The 17,466-nt window shown below is 39.4% G+C and overlaps 1 protein-coding gene across 3 annotated transcripts; it reads left to right on the top strand.

Moving 5' to 3' along the window:
- The first annotated feature begins 2,581 nt into the window (after window positions 1-2,581).
- LOC133568348 (midnolin-A-like) lies at window positions 2,582-17,167 on the top strand. Of its 3 annotated transcripts, XM_061920224.1 has the most exons (7): window positions 2,584-2,997; window positions 3,090-3,183; window positions 4,701-4,760; window positions 8,573-8,959; window positions 9,029-9,128; window positions 16,471-16,665; window positions 16,929-17,167. In XM_061920224.1, exons 1-7 carry the CDS (start codon window positions 2,852-2,854, stop codon window positions 17,096-17,098), a joined length of 1,152 nt encoding a protein of 383 aa, XP_061776208.1. In that variant the 5' UTR covers window positions 2,584-2,851; the 3' UTR covers window positions 17,099-17,167. The 3 variants fall into 3 exon arrangements, with proteins under 3 accessions (XP_061776210.1, XP_061776209.1, XP_061776208.1); XM_061920226.1 differs by lacking the exon at window positions 4,701-4,760 and having other exon boundaries at window positions 2,582-2,997; window positions 3,090-3,153; XM_061920225.1 differs by lacking the exon at window positions 4,701-4,760 and having other exon boundaries at window positions 2,582-2,997.
- The last annotated feature ends 299 nt before the right edge of the window (window positions 17,168-17,466 follow it).

Here is a 17,466-nt window from a genome sequence, read left to right as displayed (position 1 = left end):
TTTTTTGTCTTACGGTACGATTCTGAAGACCGAGCTGTTTTAAAAAAAAAAAAAAAATATATATATATATATATATATATATATATATATATATATATATATATTGTCATGTTTACAGAGTACAATGTGATGGATAACTTGCTTTTAAATCATATGGCTAAGTAGATAAAGTACTTAATTGATACATATTATTTCCAAGCTTTCACGGGCCATTCAAAATGATGTGGCGGGCCAGATATGGCCCCCGGGGCGTAAGTTTGATACCTGTGGTCTAATAGGATCCAATGCAAGTGTTCCGTTTAACATTATGCTTGTTATTGTGGTAGAATATGAACATGTTGCAGTAAGATGTGTGAACCACAATAATAAAGATGCACTTGAATGACTAGTGGATGCATTGAAGTCATTTGAAATCCTAAAGTGGAGTAAATATAAATAAGTTTTATGTTGATTGTGTGGATTTTGGTAATTGACTAATATGTATTTATTTATTTTATTTTATTTCATTTATATTTTTTCAAATGCCAGATTTCTTTGCTAATCGTTTTTATTACAAAAACATGACTAAAGGGATTGGAGGGATAAAAGAAAATAATAATAATAACAATTCTCAACAAATAAGCAGCAACAATTTAAAAATAAAACAAAACCAGATTATGTGAGAAAAATATACAAGGTAATACTATACTTATTAATGACATATTTGTTTTAAATGTATATTCACATTTTTTTTTTAATAAAGCTTTATATAAGCTGTTTTCACCTCATAATTTTGACTTTCTTATTCAATCATCTCATTTCTCGCGGTTGTGTTGGATCCACTGTGGATTGAACTTTCACAGTATCATGTTGGACCCGCTCGACATCCATTGCTTTTGGTTCCCCTAGAGGGAACCAACGTCACGGACGTCCCACTGGGTGTGAGTTTTCCTTGCCCTTATGTGGGCTCTACTGAGGATGTCCTTGTGGTTTGTGTTGTGGTTTGTGCAGCCCTTTGAGACACTTGTGATTTAAGGCTGTATAAATAATCATTGATTGATTGATTGATAATGACTTATAATTGGGGTATTCATTTTTAAGTTGCGAAAACGGACTTCTATATGATTATGACTATTATCTCATAATTTTGACTTATTGTTTATTTCATCATTTTGACTTTTTTAACTAGTATTTATGACTTCCCATCTCAAAATTTCTACTTTATTATCTCATAATTATGACTTTTTATCCCATACTGTGTGGGGAATTTTTTTCAGTGGTTTTTGATTTTATTAATGTCTTTAAAGGCCTACTGAAATTAGATTTTCTTATTTAAACGGGGATAGCAGGTTCATTCTGTGTCATACTTGATCATTTCGCAATATTGCCATATTTTTGCTGAAAGGATTTAGTAGAGAACATCCACGAAAAAGTTTGTAACTTTAGGTGCTTGAGAAAAGCCCTGCCTCTACCGGAAGTCGCAGACGATGACATCACCCGTGTGATGGTTCCTCACATATTCACAGTGTTTTTAATGGGAGCCTCCAACAAAAAGTGCTATTGGGACAGATAATACGACAATTTCCCCATTCTTTTGAGCGAGGATGAAAGATTTGTGTTCTAGGATATTGATAGCGACGGACTACAAAAAAAAAAAAAACACGATTGCATTGGGACGGATTCCGATGTTTTTAGACACATTTACTAGGTTGATTCTGGGAAATCCCTTATCTTTCTATTGTGTTGCTAGTGTTTTAGTGAGTTAAATAGTACCTGATAGTAGGAAGGGTGTCTCCACGGGTGTCTTGACGCGCAGTGTCTCAGGGGAGTCGACAGCAGCTACGGACGGCACAAGCTCAGCTTTCGTCCGGTAAAAACGGACTTTTTAACCACAATTTTCTCACCGAAACCTGCTGGTTGACATGTGGTCGGGATCCATGTTGGCTTGACCGCGCTCTGATCCATAGTAAAGTTTCACCTTCAGGAATTTTAAACAAGGAATCACCGTGTGTTTGTGTGGCTAAAGGCTAAAGCTTCCCAACTCCATCTTTTTACTGTGACTTCTCCATTATTAATTGAACAAATTGCAAAAGTTTCAGCAACACAGATGTCAAAAATACTGTATAATTATGCCGTTAAAAAAAACAACTTGTAGCTGTGTGTGTGCGCAGCGCTCATACTTCCTAAAAACCCGTGACGTCTTGCGTACACGTCATCATTACACACCGTTTTGAAGACGAAACTCCCGGGAAATTTAAAATTGCAATTTAGTAAACTAAACCGGCCGTATTGGCATGTGTTGCAATGTTAATATTTCATCATTGATATATAAACTATCAGACTGCGTGGTGGGTTGTAGTGGGTTTCAGTTGGCCTTTAATCAACGTTTGTTTATCTCGTATTTCAGACATTTTATTTCGGAATTTTGACTTTATCTCATCAATTTGATTGTTTATTTCATAATGATAACTTTTAATTTCATATTGATGACTTTTATCCCATAATTGACTTTTTTTTATTTGTATAAACCTTTATTTATAATTACTTGAGGATTATTAAGGAAGGCACTAAAGTGGGCGGTGACGTGCAGAAAGCAAGCTCCTCCTTGTTGACGATTCGCGTCGATTCATTCTGATTGGCTGTTCATCCGGTTAGGCGGGGCTTACCGTGGACTATCTGTTCGAGTAAAGCTGTTGCGGTCAAATCAAAGCCATTACTTGCTCTGTCACCAGTAACATTCCCTAACTATTTTTTTTTTTTAATGTTTTAAACTCATTCGACAGATAACACGACGATATAGTGTCAAGTTAGTGGATTGGGAAGCTGTGAAAAGAAACAAGGGGGTACCGTCTTCACGCCGGGCTCCACCGCCATGCGTCTGTTCATCACCTCCACCTCCATCGGCGGCCCGGTGGAGCTCCTCGTCCCCAAAGGAGAGACGTTGGAGGGTCTGAGGACGCGCCTCTCTCGTCAACTTCAAATGCAAACCGACAAAATCGCCCTGCTGCATGAAAACAAGTAAGCCATGCTAGCTTCACGCTCAAAAGCAATGCATTGACGTGATGGTACCTGTCGGGGTTCAATGGAAACGTGTTCCTGCGTTACCACAGGCAGCTGACTGCGGGGAGTCTAACGGAGCAAGGTGTCGCAGATGGCAGCAGACTCACACTACAGGTGCCCGGAGTTGTTGAAGCCGGTTTATTCGTAAGTGAAACACCATCCATCCATTTTATACCGCTTATTCCCTTTGGGGTGGCGGGGGGCGCTGGTGCCTATCTCAGGTATAATAGGGCGGAAGGCGGTGTACACCCTGGACAAGTCTCCATCTCATCGCAGGGCCAACACAGATAGACAACACTCACATTCACACGCTAGGGCCAATTTAGTGTTGCCAATCAACCTATCCCCAGGTGCATGTCTTTGGAGTAGCCGGAGGGAACCCACGCATTCACGGGGAGAACATGCAAACTCCACACGGAAAGATCCCGAGCCCGGGATTGAACCCTGACTACTCAGGACCTTCGTATTGTGAGGCAGACGCACTAACCCCTCTGCCACCGTGAAGGCCTTAAAGGCCTACTGAAATGAGATTTTCTTATTTAAACGGGGATAGCAGGTCCATTCTATGTGTCAGACTTGATCATTTCGCGATATTGCCATATTTTTGCTGAAAGGGTTTAGTAGAGAACATCCACGATAAAGTTTGCAACTGGAGAATAGCCCTGCCTCTACCGGAAGTCGCAGACGATGACGTCACATGTTGATGGCTCCTCATATATTCACATTGATTTTAATGGGAGCCTCCAACAAAAACTGCTATTCGGACCGAGAAAACAAAAATGTCCACATTAATTTGAGCGAGGATGAAAGATTTGTGTTTAAGGATATTGATAGCGACGGACTAGAAAAAGAAAAAAAAAGTTGAAAAAAAAAACGCGATTGCAATCGCGTTGCATTGAGACGGATTCATATGTTTTTAGAGACATTTACTAGGATGATTCTGGGAAATCCCTTATCTTTCTATTGTGTTGCTAGTGTTTTAGTGAGTTTAACTGTTCCTGATAGTCGGAAGTGTACGTCCACGGCCGGGTGTTGACGCGCAGTGTCTCGGGGAAGTCGACGGCAGCTGTACGGGAGGCACAAGCTCAGCTGATATCCGGTAAGAATCGACTTTTTAACCACAATTTTCTCACCGAAACCTGCTGGTTGACATTCGGCTGGGATTCATGTCTGCTCTGATCCATATTAAAGTTTCACCTCTGTGAATTTTAAACAAGGAATCACCGTGTGTTTGTGTGGCTAAAAGCTAAAGCTTCCCAACTCCATCTTTCTACTTTGACTTTTCCAATATTAATTGAACTTTTGCAAAGGATTCAGCAACACAGATGTCCAAAATACTGTGCAGTTATGCGGTTAAAGCAGACGACTTTTAGCTGTGTGTATACGCATATTCATAACAGCCTGTGACATCACGCGTACACGTCATCATTACACGACGTTTTCAAGAAAAAAGTCCCAGGAAATTTAAAATTGCAATTTAGTAAACGAAAATGGTCGTATTGGCATGTGTTGCAATGTTAATATTTCATCGTTGATATATAAACTATCAGACTGCGTGGTGGGTAGTAGTGGATTTCAGTAGGCCTTTAAGTGAAACACCAGTGGGAGAAAAACGCATCTATAGTTGTTTTTTGTCCAACTCATTATTTTTGCATCCACAGTGTTCGCGTGCGAGAGCTGCGAGGATGGTGGAGGTTTTGGAAAGTTTAACAGAATGCCAGGTAAAGAAGATTTGAGTAAACAAATAAAACATATTAATTAATACGTAACATTCTGCCAGACTTTTTTGTTTTTGCTATACAAGCCTGTACCTTATAGTAGGGCTGGGCGATATGGCCTTTTCTTAATATCTCGATATTTTTAGGCCAAATCCCGATACGCGATATACAGTGGGGCAAAAAAGTATTTAGTCAGCCACCGATTGTGCAAGTTCTCCCACTAAAAATGATGACAGAGGTCTGTAATTTTCATCATAGGTACACTTCAACTGTGAGAGAAAGAATGTGAAAAAAAATCCAGGAATTGACATTGTAGGAATTTTAAAGAATTTATTTGTAAATTATGGTGGAAAATAAGTATTTTGTCAACCATTCAAAGCTCTCACTGATGGAAGGAGGTTTTGGCTTAAAATCTCACGATTCATGGCCCCATTCATTATTTCCTTAACACGGATCAGTCGTCCTGTCCCCTTAGCAGAAAAACAGCCCCAAAGCATGATGTTTCCACCCCCATGCTTCACAGTAGGTGTGGTGTTCTTGGGATGCAACTCAGTATTCTTCTTCCTCCAAACACGAGGAGTTGAGTTTATACCAAGAAGTTCTATTTTGGTTTCATCTGACCACATGACATTCTCCAAATCCTCTGCTGTATCATCCATGTATCCATTTTGGTATAAACTCAGCTCGTCGTGTTTGAAGGAAGAAGAATACTGAGTTGCATCCCAAGAACACCACACCTACTGTGAAGCATGGGGGTGGAAACATCATGCTTTGGGGCTGTTTTTCTGCTAAGGGGACAGGACGACTGATCCGTGTTAAGGAAAGAATGAATGGGGCCATGTATCGTGAGATTTTGAGCCAAAACCTCCTTCCATCAGTGAGAGCTTTGAATGGTTGACCAAATACTTATTTTCCACCATAATTTACAAATAAATTCTTTATAATTCCTACAATGTGAATTCCTGGATTTTGTTTTCACATTCTGTCTCTCAGAGTTGAAAAAAATTACAGACCTCTGTCATCATTTTAAGTGGGAGAAATTGCACAATCGGTGGCTGACTAAATACTTTTTTGCCCCACTGTATATCTTGATATTTTGCCTTAGCCTTGAATTAACACTTGATACATATAACCACAGCATTATGATGATTCTATTTGTCTACGTTTTAAAACATTCTTGTTCATACTGCATTAATATATGCTCATTTTAAACTTTCATGCAGAGAAGGAAATTACAACTAAGTTAAATGACCATAACTGTTTTTATTAAACAGTTGTTAGCAGGTGACTTTTCAAATGATGCTACATATTAGCAGTAATGCTACTTTTGGTAGCAACGCTTGTGCCCCACACTTGACAAATTAAAGATGTCTTTTCGAAATATTCCTGCTTGAAGCCAAACGACCGCCAGACGATGGACCCCGTGCTGTTTTGCTTGGGAATTAATTCTTCCTTCATTTGTTACCAGATTCGCATCGTCTTTCTCTCGTATTACCACTTGCACGGCTCCACTAGCATCACAGCTAACGTTACCCATGCTGCTACCTCTCTGCCCTGCGAAGGCATATACATATGTAAGATGGTGCGCTTACATTCCGTGAGGAGACACATGGAGTGGGAAGAGCCTGTAGTGTAATGCCTGCAGCTAAAAACAACTGCGTGAGAACGTATACTTGAATATCACGATACAGTCATTTTCTATATCGCACAGAGACAAACCCGCGATATATCACTTATATCGATATATCGCCCAGCCATATATTTTAGTCTTATTAAGTTAAAGTAGCAGTAGAGTGGAAAAACAAGTTGGCTTTATATGCTTCAGGCATGTGATTTTTCAGTTATAGTAGGAAAATCGTCTTTTTTTTTTCATCAACATAAAAAACACAATATACACTTAGTTAGTGCAACAACCCAAAAAACCTCCCTCCACCCCCATTCATACTCAAGGGTTATTTCTTTCTGTTATTAATATTCTGGTTCCTACAATAATGGTAAATGGGTTGTACTTGTATAGCGCTTTTCTACCTTTTTAAGGAACTCAAAGCGCTTTGACACTATTTCCACATTCACCCGTACACACACACACACACACACACACACTGATGGCGGGAGCTGCCATGCACGGCGCTAACAAGGACCCATCAGGAGCAAGGGTGAAGTGTCTTGCTTAAGGACATAACAGACGTGACTTGGATGGTAGAAGGTGGGGATTGAACCAGTAACCCTCGGATTGCTGGCACGGCCAATCTACCAATTTCGCCATGCCATCCCCTGCATATCAATGCAGTCTGCGAAGGATACAGTCCGTAAGGCACATAGGATTGTGTTTGCTGCTGGTCCACTAATAGTACTAACCTTTAACCAGTTAATTTTACTCATTTTAATTCATTACAAATTTCTATGTAAATGTTTTTATTTTATTTTAGTTTCTTTTTTGTTGAAGAAAATGTTTTGTATTTTTAAAATAAAGGACATTATCGTCACCACACCAGCTTGTCAATGAACTTAGATAGTATAAAGGCTTCTTAAAAGCAGGTGCAGTCCAGATTATGTCCAGGGCTCAGCAACACACACCTTCATTTATAGTCGCTCGAATTGGGTAACACAACAGATTGCATATAATCTATAAACAAAATTATATTTTCAAAATAAGCATTAGAGAACTTACCATGTTTTTTTAGGGTTTTTGGCATCATTATCAGTTTCAACCATATAACTTTCTAAAATTAAAAATAATCTATAATATCTATTTATTCGCAAACTTTGGAAGTCTTTTGGTGTCATAAATGATAATAGCTTCAATATAGAAGCAAACTTGTTTACCACTCTACTGATACTTTAGGTTTATTGTGGTTGTGTATGATACAATTAGATGTCAACAAACTCCTCTCTCATATCAGTTTTATTCAGATCTAATGTACAGTACAGACCCCAAAAGGGAATAAGTGGTAGAAAATGGATGGATGGATGTATTGTACAGGCCAAAAGTTTGGACACACCTCATTCAAGGTGTTTTCTTTATTTTCATTACTATTTACATTGTAGTTTGTCACTGAAGGCATCAAAACTATGAATGAACACAAGGAGATATATACTTTACAAAAAAAGGTGAAATAAATGAAAACATGTTTTATATTCTAGTTTCTTTAAAACAGCCACATTGCTCTGATTACTTTTTTGCACACTCTTGGCATTCTCTCGATGAGCTTCAAGAGGTAGTCACCTGAAATGGTTTTCACTTCACAGGTGTGCTTGAAGCTCATCGAGAGAATGCCAAGAGTGTGCGAAGCAGTAATCGGCAAAGGGTGGCTATTTTGAAGAAACTAGAATTCAAAATATGTTTTCAGTTATTTCACCTTTTTTGTTAAGTACATAACTCCACGTGTTCATTCATAGTTTTGATGCCTTCAGTGACAATCTACAATGTAAATAGTCATGAACTTTCATGACTATGTACATTGTAGATTGTCACTGAAGGCATCAAAACTATGAATGAACACATGTGGAGCTCATTCTCTCGATGAGCTTCAAGCACAGGAAGAAAAGGCATTGAATGAGGAGAAGGTGTGTCCAAACTTTTGGCCTGTACTGTAGATTGTATGTTTGGCAGCAATTTGACTTTTAAGTTGCGTTTAACCTGTTTTAGGGCTTATAATAACTTAATCAGATCCGCTTTTGTGTAGGATTTTGCTACATTTTGTATTTTGCCCAGAATCAGTACCTCGGTATTAAGTGTTAAATAACCCATTATTGTGTTTTAGTGATAAATCAATGATTAGTATGTCTGACTTTTAACCGTTTCCTTCACACAGATCACTGACTTCCTTTCCGGCCGTACACCTCTGACCCTTAAACTGGCAATGGGTGCCAATGCAATGTTTTTGCAGCTGCAGCTGTCTGCTCAAGACGTGGCTAAACTGCAGCTGAATGAGCCCTCAGAAGCTCCGAACAGACCTGAGACCTGCTCCCGCACTGCCACAAGTAACACTTGTCCAGCTGCATACTGCATGCAGAGTCCACCCCAGACTGTTGTCTCTGCTGTAACGTGCAATGGCCGACCATCTTCCCAGCATTCTCGTCCACACACCATCATATCAACGCCTCCCACATGTCCGCTGCCAGCGAGCACACCCGTCTCTTTTACTAACCCCTCCAGTGCTGCTCCTCAGAGTCCTTTACCCGCGTCCACCTTCACTGAGGTCAGCCTTGTTGGATTGTTCACATTGTGATCGGGATTTTTAAAGCACTTTGTTTTTGATGTTTTACAGAGCGCTCACTCCTCCTCTGGTCAACCCGTCAAGCAAGCAGGTGCAGTCATAGAAAGTTTTGTTGGTCACTCTCGAGGAGTTTTTTCCGGAACTTTCTCTGGTAAGTCTCTCAATTGTATGGATGCCTGTTTCCCACACTGAAAAAAAATACCCCCTTGGTATGAGATAAGAAGTCACTCATATTTTTGACTTTTTATATCATCATTTTTGTTTTTATCTTGTAATTATGATGTCATCATAATTTTGACTCTGTCGTCCTAACTTACTATGTTTTTTTACAGTGGCAGGAACAGGCTTCCATATAATAGGTTTAAGTAATAATTTCAAAGTTTTGTTTCATAAGTATTACTTTCTATCTTATAATGACTTATAATTGGGGTATTATTTTTTTACGTGGCGGAAACTGACTTCTATATGATTATGACTATTATCTGATAATTTTGACTTTTTTATTTCATAGTTTTGACTTTATAGCTCATATTTATATCTTACTATCTCATAATTATGACTTTTTATCCCATACTGTGGGGGGAATTTTTTCAGTGTTTTTTGTCTGATCATTTTGGCTTCATTTATGTCTTTAATCGACTTTTTTTAAATCTCATAATTCATACTTTTTATCTCGGAATTTTGACCTACTTATTTTTACTTTTATTTCATAATTTCATCAATCTAATGATTTTTTTTCTTCTCATAATTATGACTTTTTACCTATTTGGACTTTTTATGTCATGATTTTTACTTTTTACCTCATTTCAAGATTCAAGATTATTTTATTTTCAATTCTTTAACATGAACAAGACACATAGGAATTCCGATGTTTTATGTCATAATAATGACTTTCTAATTGGAGTATAATTTTTTCAGTGGCTGACTTCTATATGTTTATGATTTTATTATCTAATAATTTCAATGTTTTTATTTAATAATTATGACTTTTATTTCATAATTCCAGCTATCCAATGATTTTATTATTTTGTATTTCATAATTTTGGCAGTTTAGGACATATGTCATAATTTTTAATTTTTACCTCACAATTTGGACTTTGTTATTTAATAATTTTGACGATTTATCTCATAATTATGACTTTCTGTCTTATGGTGACTTATAATTGGGGTATATTTTTTTCAGTGGCGGAAACTGACTTCCATATGATTGACTTTCTTATTTCAATTTTTTTATTTCAAAATTTTGCCTTTTTAGCTTTTTGTCTGATAATTTTGATTTTACTTGTCTTAAATTTACTTTTTTATCTCGTAATTCAAACTTTTTATCTCGTAATTTTGACTTTATTGCGTAATGTAGACTTTATCTCATAATGATTACTTTTTATTCCATATTGATGACTTTTATCTCATAATTGACTAATTATTCCATCATTTCGACTTTTTATCTCATAATGACTAACCATCCATCCATTTTGTACCACCATGTTTTCTTTTTTCAGTGTCGGAAACAAGCTTCCATACAGTTGTGTGCAGTTAATGAATACTTGTCTTATAGCAATTGAGGCAAAATGAAGTCCATTACTTGGCTGCAACCAGCAAAGGCAATGTTGTTTCAGTCTCAACTAGTTAAATTAAAATGTGAAATTAGCCATGGACTAGCAACATTATTCTGACGAATACAGCAGTTGGCATGAAAAACAGGAGTTCAGAACAATTATAAAGAGTCAAATTAAAGAAATAGTTGAGTAATTAAGTGGGTCCTCTCGGTTTATAGGTTTGGGGGGGAGTACAGCTCATGCATGTACAGTCAAGAAAATATTTGAATACCCTGCTATTTTGCAAGTTCTCCCACTTAGAAATCATGGAAGGGTCTGAAATTTTCACAGTAGGTGCATGTCCACTGTATGAGAGATAACTTAAAAAGAAAAATCCAGAAATCAAAATCTATGTTTTTTTTAACAATTTATTCGAGTGATACAGCTGAAAATAAGTATTTGAACACCTGTCTATCAGCTAGAATTCTGACCCTCAAATACCTGTTAGTCCGCCTTTAAAAGTCCTCCTCCGCTCCACTGTATTATCCTGAATCAGATGCACCTGTGTGAGGTTGTTAGCTGCACAAAGACGCCTGCCCACCACATACAATCAGTAAGACCAAAACATTCAGCATGGCTAAGAGCAAAGACACCAGAGACAAAATTGTACAACTCCACAAGGATGGAAAAGGCTACGGAGAAATTGCCAAGCAGCTTGGTAAAAAAAGGTCCACTGTTGGAGCAATCATTAGAAAATGGAAGAAGCTAAACATGACGGTCAATCTCAATCGGAGTGGAGCCCCATGCAAGATGTCACCTGGTGGGGTCTCAATGATGCTAAGAAAGGTGAGGAATCAGCCCAGGACTACATGGCAGGACTTGGTCAATGACCTGAAAAGAGCTGGGACCACTGTTTCCATGGTCACTGTTGGTAATACACCAAGACGTACGTCATATTTGGAAATCATGCATGGCACAGAGTTCCCCTGCTTAAACCAGCACATGTTAAGGCCAGTCTTAAAGGCCTACTGAAACCCACTACTACCAACCACGCAGTCTGATAGTTTATATATCAATGATGAAATATTAACATTGCAACACATGCCAATATGGCCGGTTTAGTTTACTAAATTGCAATTTTAAATTTTTGTTGAAAACGTCGCGGAATGATGACGCGCGCGCGTGACGTCACGGACTGTCAGGAAATATTAGCGCAGAACTATTTGCGGCTAAATGTCGTCTCTTTTCATCGCACAATTAAACAGTATTCTGGACATCTGTGTTGCTGAATCTTTTGCAATTTGTTCAATTAATAATGGAGAAGTCAAAGTAGAAAGATGGAGTTGGGAAGCTTTAGCCTTTAGCCACACAAACACACGGTGATTCCTTGTTTAAAATTCCCGGAGGTGAAGCTTTACTATGGATCAGAGTGGTTAAGCGAACATGGTTCCCGACCACTTGTCAACCGGCAGTTTTCGGTGAGAAAATTGTGTTAAAAAGTCGCCTCTTACCGGAGATCTGTGGAGTTTGCGCCGTCCTTGTATCTGCTGTGACTTCCCTCAGACACTGGCCTCATGACACTTGTGGACACACCCCTACGACTATCAGGTATTATTCAACCCACTAAAACACTAGCAACACAATAGACAGATATGGGATTTTCCAGAATTATCCTGGTAAATGTGTCTAAAAACATCTGAATCCATCCCAATGCAATCACCTTTTTTTTTTTTCTAGTCCTTCGCTATCAATATAATCCACGAATCTTTCATCCTCGCTCAAATTAATGGGGAAATTTTCGTTTTCTCGGTCCGAATAGCTCTTGCTGCTGGAGGCTCCCATTAAAAACAATGTGAGGACGTGAGGAGCCCTCACCCTTGTGACGTCATCGTCTGTGACTTCCGCTAAGAAAAAGGCTTTTTTTATCAGCACCAAAAGTTGCGAACTTTATCGTCTATGTCAGGGGCGCTCACACTTTTTCTGCAGGCGAGCTACTTTTCAATTGACCAAGTCGAGGAGATCTACCTCATTCCTATTTTTAATTTATATTTATTTATTTATGAAAGACACATTTTTGTTAACAAGTTAATGGTGTTTAATGATAATACAAGCATGTTTAACACACATAGATTCCTTTCTTTCATGAAGACAAGAATATAAGTTGGTGTATTTGATTCTGATGACTTGCATTGATTGGAATTAGACAGTGGTGCTGATAACGTCCGCATTTTCAAATGGAGGAAAAAAAAAAGTCCTCCTTTCTGTCCAATACCACATGAAAGTGGTTGGATTTGGCATCTCATTTGTCCAACTTGCATACTCGTTTTTAAACACTTTGTTATGAGAGTAGCATATGTGTGGCCCTTTAATGTCTGGCAGCAGGTGAGTGACGTCAGTGAGTGTGCGGGTGGGCAAGCAAGTGAGAAAGCGGTCGCTGAGGGCGGGGGAGAAATACATTGGCATCAAACTCCGTAGCTTGCTAGCTTGTGCACGCTAGCTTTCTGAGACTCTTATTTTGTTAGCACAGGCAGGATGAAACAGGTCTTTTATGGTGAAGACAGGAACTGTGCAGTCGGTCTTTAGAGTTTTGACAGTAGGTACGGAGTCTCTAGAAATAAAATGTGTTTCTCTGCGTCCGCCCTGTTAGTGATTTTTTTCTTAAATATGAGCTCGCAGCAGCCAGCGTCATCTCACAAGATCCTCGGGTGCCGAGAATGTCAAACAACTGACGAAAGTGAAGTCTTGGTATGATTGATGATTGCTCATTTTTATGTATATTTTTTAATGCCTGGCTTGAGATCGACTGACACACCCTTTGAGATCGACCAGTCGATCGCGATCGACGTAATGCCCACCCCTGGTCTATGTTCTCTACTAAATCCTTTCAGCAAAAATATGGCAATATCGCGAAATGATCAAGTATGACACATAGAATGGACCTGCTATCCCCGATTAAATAAGAAAATCTAATTTCAGTAGGCCTTTAAGTTTGCCAATGACCTTTTGGATGATCCAGAGGAGTCATGACAAGTTTTGTAGACAGATGAGACCAAAATTGACCATTTTGGTCAAAATTCCACTATGCGTGTTTGGAGGAAGAAGAATGATGCGTACAATCCCAAGAACACCATCCCTACTGTGAAGCATGGGAGTGGTAGCATCATGCTTTGGGGGTGTTGTTCTGCTCATTGGACAGGACGACTGAACTGTATTAAGGAGAGGTTGACTGCAGCAATGTATTGTGAGATTTTGGCCAAAAACCTCCTTCCCTCAGTCATATCATTGAAGATGAGTCGTGGCTGGATCTTCCAACATGACCATGACCCAAAGCACACAGCCAGGAAAACCAAGAAGTGGCTTCGTAAGAACCATATCAAGGTTCTGGAGTGGTCTAGCCTGTCTCCAGACCTAAGTCCAATTGAAAATCTTTGGAGGGAGCTGAAAGTGTGTGTTACTCAGCGACAGCCCAGAAACCTGACTGATCTAGAGAAGATCTGTGTGGAAGAGTGGGCGAATATCGCTCCTGCAGTCTGTGCAAACTTGGTGAAGAACTACAGGAAACATTTGACCTCTGTAATTGCAAACAAAGGCTACTCTACCAAATATTAATGTTGGTGTTCAAATACTTATTTTCAGCCGTATCACACGAATAAATTGTTAAAAAATCATAAATTGTGATTTCAGGATTTTTCTTTTTAGGTTATCTCTCATACAGTGGACATGCACCTACCGTGAAAATTTCATACCCCTCCATGATTTGTAAGTGGGAGAACTTGCAAAATAGCAGTGTTTCCAAATACTTATTTTCTTCACTGTATGTGTCGCCGGCTGCAGTGCAACTGCTCCTCCACAATTATCTTTTAGCCGTGTCAGTTTTAATGTTTTCGGGTTATATTGTTCCGGGTAAAATTGTGCCGTCCAAAATGGTGCGTGCTTGCTATATCCACTTTATAGTTCTGTTCAAAACTATTAACACTGTCATTGATGCTCCCAAATCTGTTGGTTTTGATGCTTCTTTTGAATTCTGTGAAAATTGTCTCCATTTTTTCACTGACAAAATTGTGTCAACTAGAGCCAGTTTATCCCAGCCTTCATATGACCCTTCTGTTCTTCTGCATTTCTTTTCTGTTTTCCATCAGTTTGAGCCGGTGTCCTTTTCTTTTTTGAATGACACAGTTAGTCATATGAAGCCCTCTGGTTCTCCTGCAGATGCCCTCCCACCTCGCCTGTTTAAGGAGGTATTTGCTACTATTGGATCAAGTGTCCTTAACATTATCAATAGTAGCCTCTCTTCTGGAATAGTTCCAGTAGAGTTTAATCATGCAGTTTTTACGACCTCTACTTAAAAAACCAAGCCCCGACCCCTCTCTCCTCTCTAACCTTAGACCTATCTCTAATCTTCCATACATTTCCAAAATATTAGAGAAGGTTGTCTACAGTCAGTTGTTGCCCTTCTTAGAGGATAATGGTATCGCTGAGCTGTTCCGGTCCGATTTTAAAGCCCTCCACAGCACAGAGTCAGCGCTTCTAAAAGTTTTTAACGATATCCTCCTGTCAACTGATTCTGGTAAATATGTCATCCTGGTGCTTTTAGATCTGTCTGCTGCGTTGGACACCGTCGACCACCCAACTTTAATCACTCGTCTTGAGAACTGTGTGGGTATTAAGGGCGCCGCCCTCAACTGGTTCCGGTCGTACCTAGCCGACAGGAGTTTTTGTGTAAAAATAGACAGTTTTATGTCTTCCGCAGCTCTTCTACCACACGGGGTCCCCCAGGGCTCAATCCTTGCCCCAATCCTATTTGCGTTTTACCTTCTCCCCCTTGGTTCTATTTTTAGGAAGTATGGTATTGCATTTCCTTTTTATGCCGATGATTGCCAGATCTATTTTCCCATGGCACAAAACAACACTGTTCAACATCTCATTGACGGCCTGCACGACATCAAAGCCTGGCTTTCAGCTAACTTCCTGACCCTAAATGAAGACAAAACAGAAGTTATGTTGTTCGGTCCAAGTCGCTCTCCCTCCCCCAACGGTGACCTCGGCATTCTGACCTCGTATCTCAGCGACTGTGTCACAAACCTGGGGGTGAAGTTCGACTCAGATTTTAAATTTGAAAAAAAATCAGCAGCGTCGTTCAAAAAAGCTTTTATCAATTACGCCAAATAGCGAAAGTGAAACCGCTTCTGTCAGGACAAGATCTCGAGAAATTAATTCACGCCTTTATCGTTTAGATTACTGCAATGCCCTGTAAGTAGGCATTAGCTAGTCCTCCCTCGTCTACATGCAGCTCGTGCAGAACTCTGCTGCTCGTCTGCTAACACAGACCCGCACACGTGAGCACATCACCCCTATATTAGCGTCCTTTCACTGGCTCCCTGTGCGTTATCGAATCAATTTTAAACTCCTATTTGTTTTTAAATGTCTAAAAAACCTCGCGCCAAGATATCTCTCCGACCTCCTTTAGCATTACTGCCCCACTCGATCCCTAAGATCAGCAGATCAGCTGCTACTGCCGGTCCCTGACACAAGGCTGAAGCTTAGAGGTGACAGAGCTTTCGCCGCTGCTGCTCCCAAACTCTGGAACGACTTACCCTCTGAGTGTTAGACAAGCCTCCTCTCTTCCTGATTTTAAATCTCTTTTAAAAACATACTTTTATTCCTTGGCTTTTAACACTGAGTGATATCCATCCTGCAATGGCGCCCCATTATACACCTGCTGTGAACCTGTTTTTATTTTTTTTTATCATGTTCTGTTTGTGTTGTGTTGTTTGCTCGGTTCTGGTATTATCTTTTAACTTGCCCATTGTACAGCACTTTGGTTACCCCCGTGGTAAATTTTAAATGTGCTTTATAAATAAAGTTGATTTGATTTGATCCACCACTGTTCCAAGCAAATGTTGTGCAACACATGTAAATAATACACTTCCACCAACTCAATACCTCTCGTCCACACAGGTTTGCTGGCGCCGTGCAGCCGAAGCAGCTTGAGCCATCCTCGACGAGGAATTGCTATTATTATGCAAATTATTGACGACCTCTTTAAAGCTGCTTCACGATACCAGACATCCCAGGAAAATCCCTTTTATCATGCTTCTGACCCCTCGCTGCACAACCACAAAGACAAGGCAAAGCACCTCGCTGAAACTACAGGTGAGCGCAGTGTTATTTTCTGAACTGCTATCATATTATAGCGAGGGTGTCCAAACTACAGTGCGGCTCACCCAAGTCTTCACCTCTGTCACGTTGGTGTGTAACATTTTCAATGAATCTGTCGTGTGTGTGTGCGCCCACCCATGTGTATGATGTGGCTCTTTGCAGTACACAGTATAAAATGTGGCCCTCGGTCACTGACTGGTTGGCCACACCTGCCACCATTGCAGTACTATTTATTGTTACTGCTTTTTTGCCCATAGATGAGGAGACTCACAGGTTCCTTAAAGCGTCAGAAGAGAATCAGACAATGCACTGCAAGCTAAAGCGCTTGCAGTTTTTAATGGACCAGCAGCGACATCACAAGCAAATTCGAAGGAGCTCAAAGTTGTCACAAATATCTCACCCGTATCGTCATTGCCATCATCGTTAATGTTCTACAAGGAAAGCCAATTGTGTGTTCGTCCAACTGTTTATTATAAAATAAAAACAACTGACCATGTACAGTTTGGGTTTTCATTAATTGATGATAACGCTATGTTTTCTTCACTTATCAGATGAAAAGTGCTCATTTTGATCAGTTTTCTGTCTGGTACACCATTTTCCAGAAGAGGGCACAAAAAGAGCCCTCGACAAACAATTAAAACATCTATTGTTCATCAATTAGGAGAGTCCAGCAGAGTGTACACAAGTTAAAGTCAAATGCAATCTAAAAATTATTGCAGATACTTTCCACATTTAATTCAAATTCAAAGAAGATTCACCACTTTATTTTAGTGAATAATACAACTACCTTTTTAT

This window comes from Nerophis ophidion, linkage group LG14, assembly GCF_033978795.1.
Source record: "Nerophis ophidion isolate RoL-2023_Sa linkage group LG14, RoL_Noph_v1.0, whole genome shotgun sequence".
Classification (NCBI taxonomy): domain Eukaryota; kingdom Metazoa; phylum Chordata; class Actinopteri; order Syngnathiformes; family Syngnathidae; genus Nerophis; species Nerophis ophidion.
This window is presented reverse-complemented; position numbering and strand designations above follow the sequence as displayed.

Excerpts from the sequence above, each read along its gene's own strand:
- LOC133568348 (XM_061920224.1), top strand. The coding sequence starts at position 2,852 with ATGCGTCTGTTCATCACCTCCACCTCCATCGGCGGCCCGGTGGAGCTC. Across the intron at positions 2,998-3,089 it reads GCCCTGCTGCATGAAAACAA|GCAGCTGACTGCGGGGAGTC; the intron begins GTAAGCCATGCT and ends GCGTTACCACAG. Across the intron at positions 3,184-4,700 it reads TTGTTGAAGCCGGTTTATTC|TGTTCGCGTGCGAGAGCTGC; the intron begins GTAAGTGAAACA and ends TTGCATCCACAG.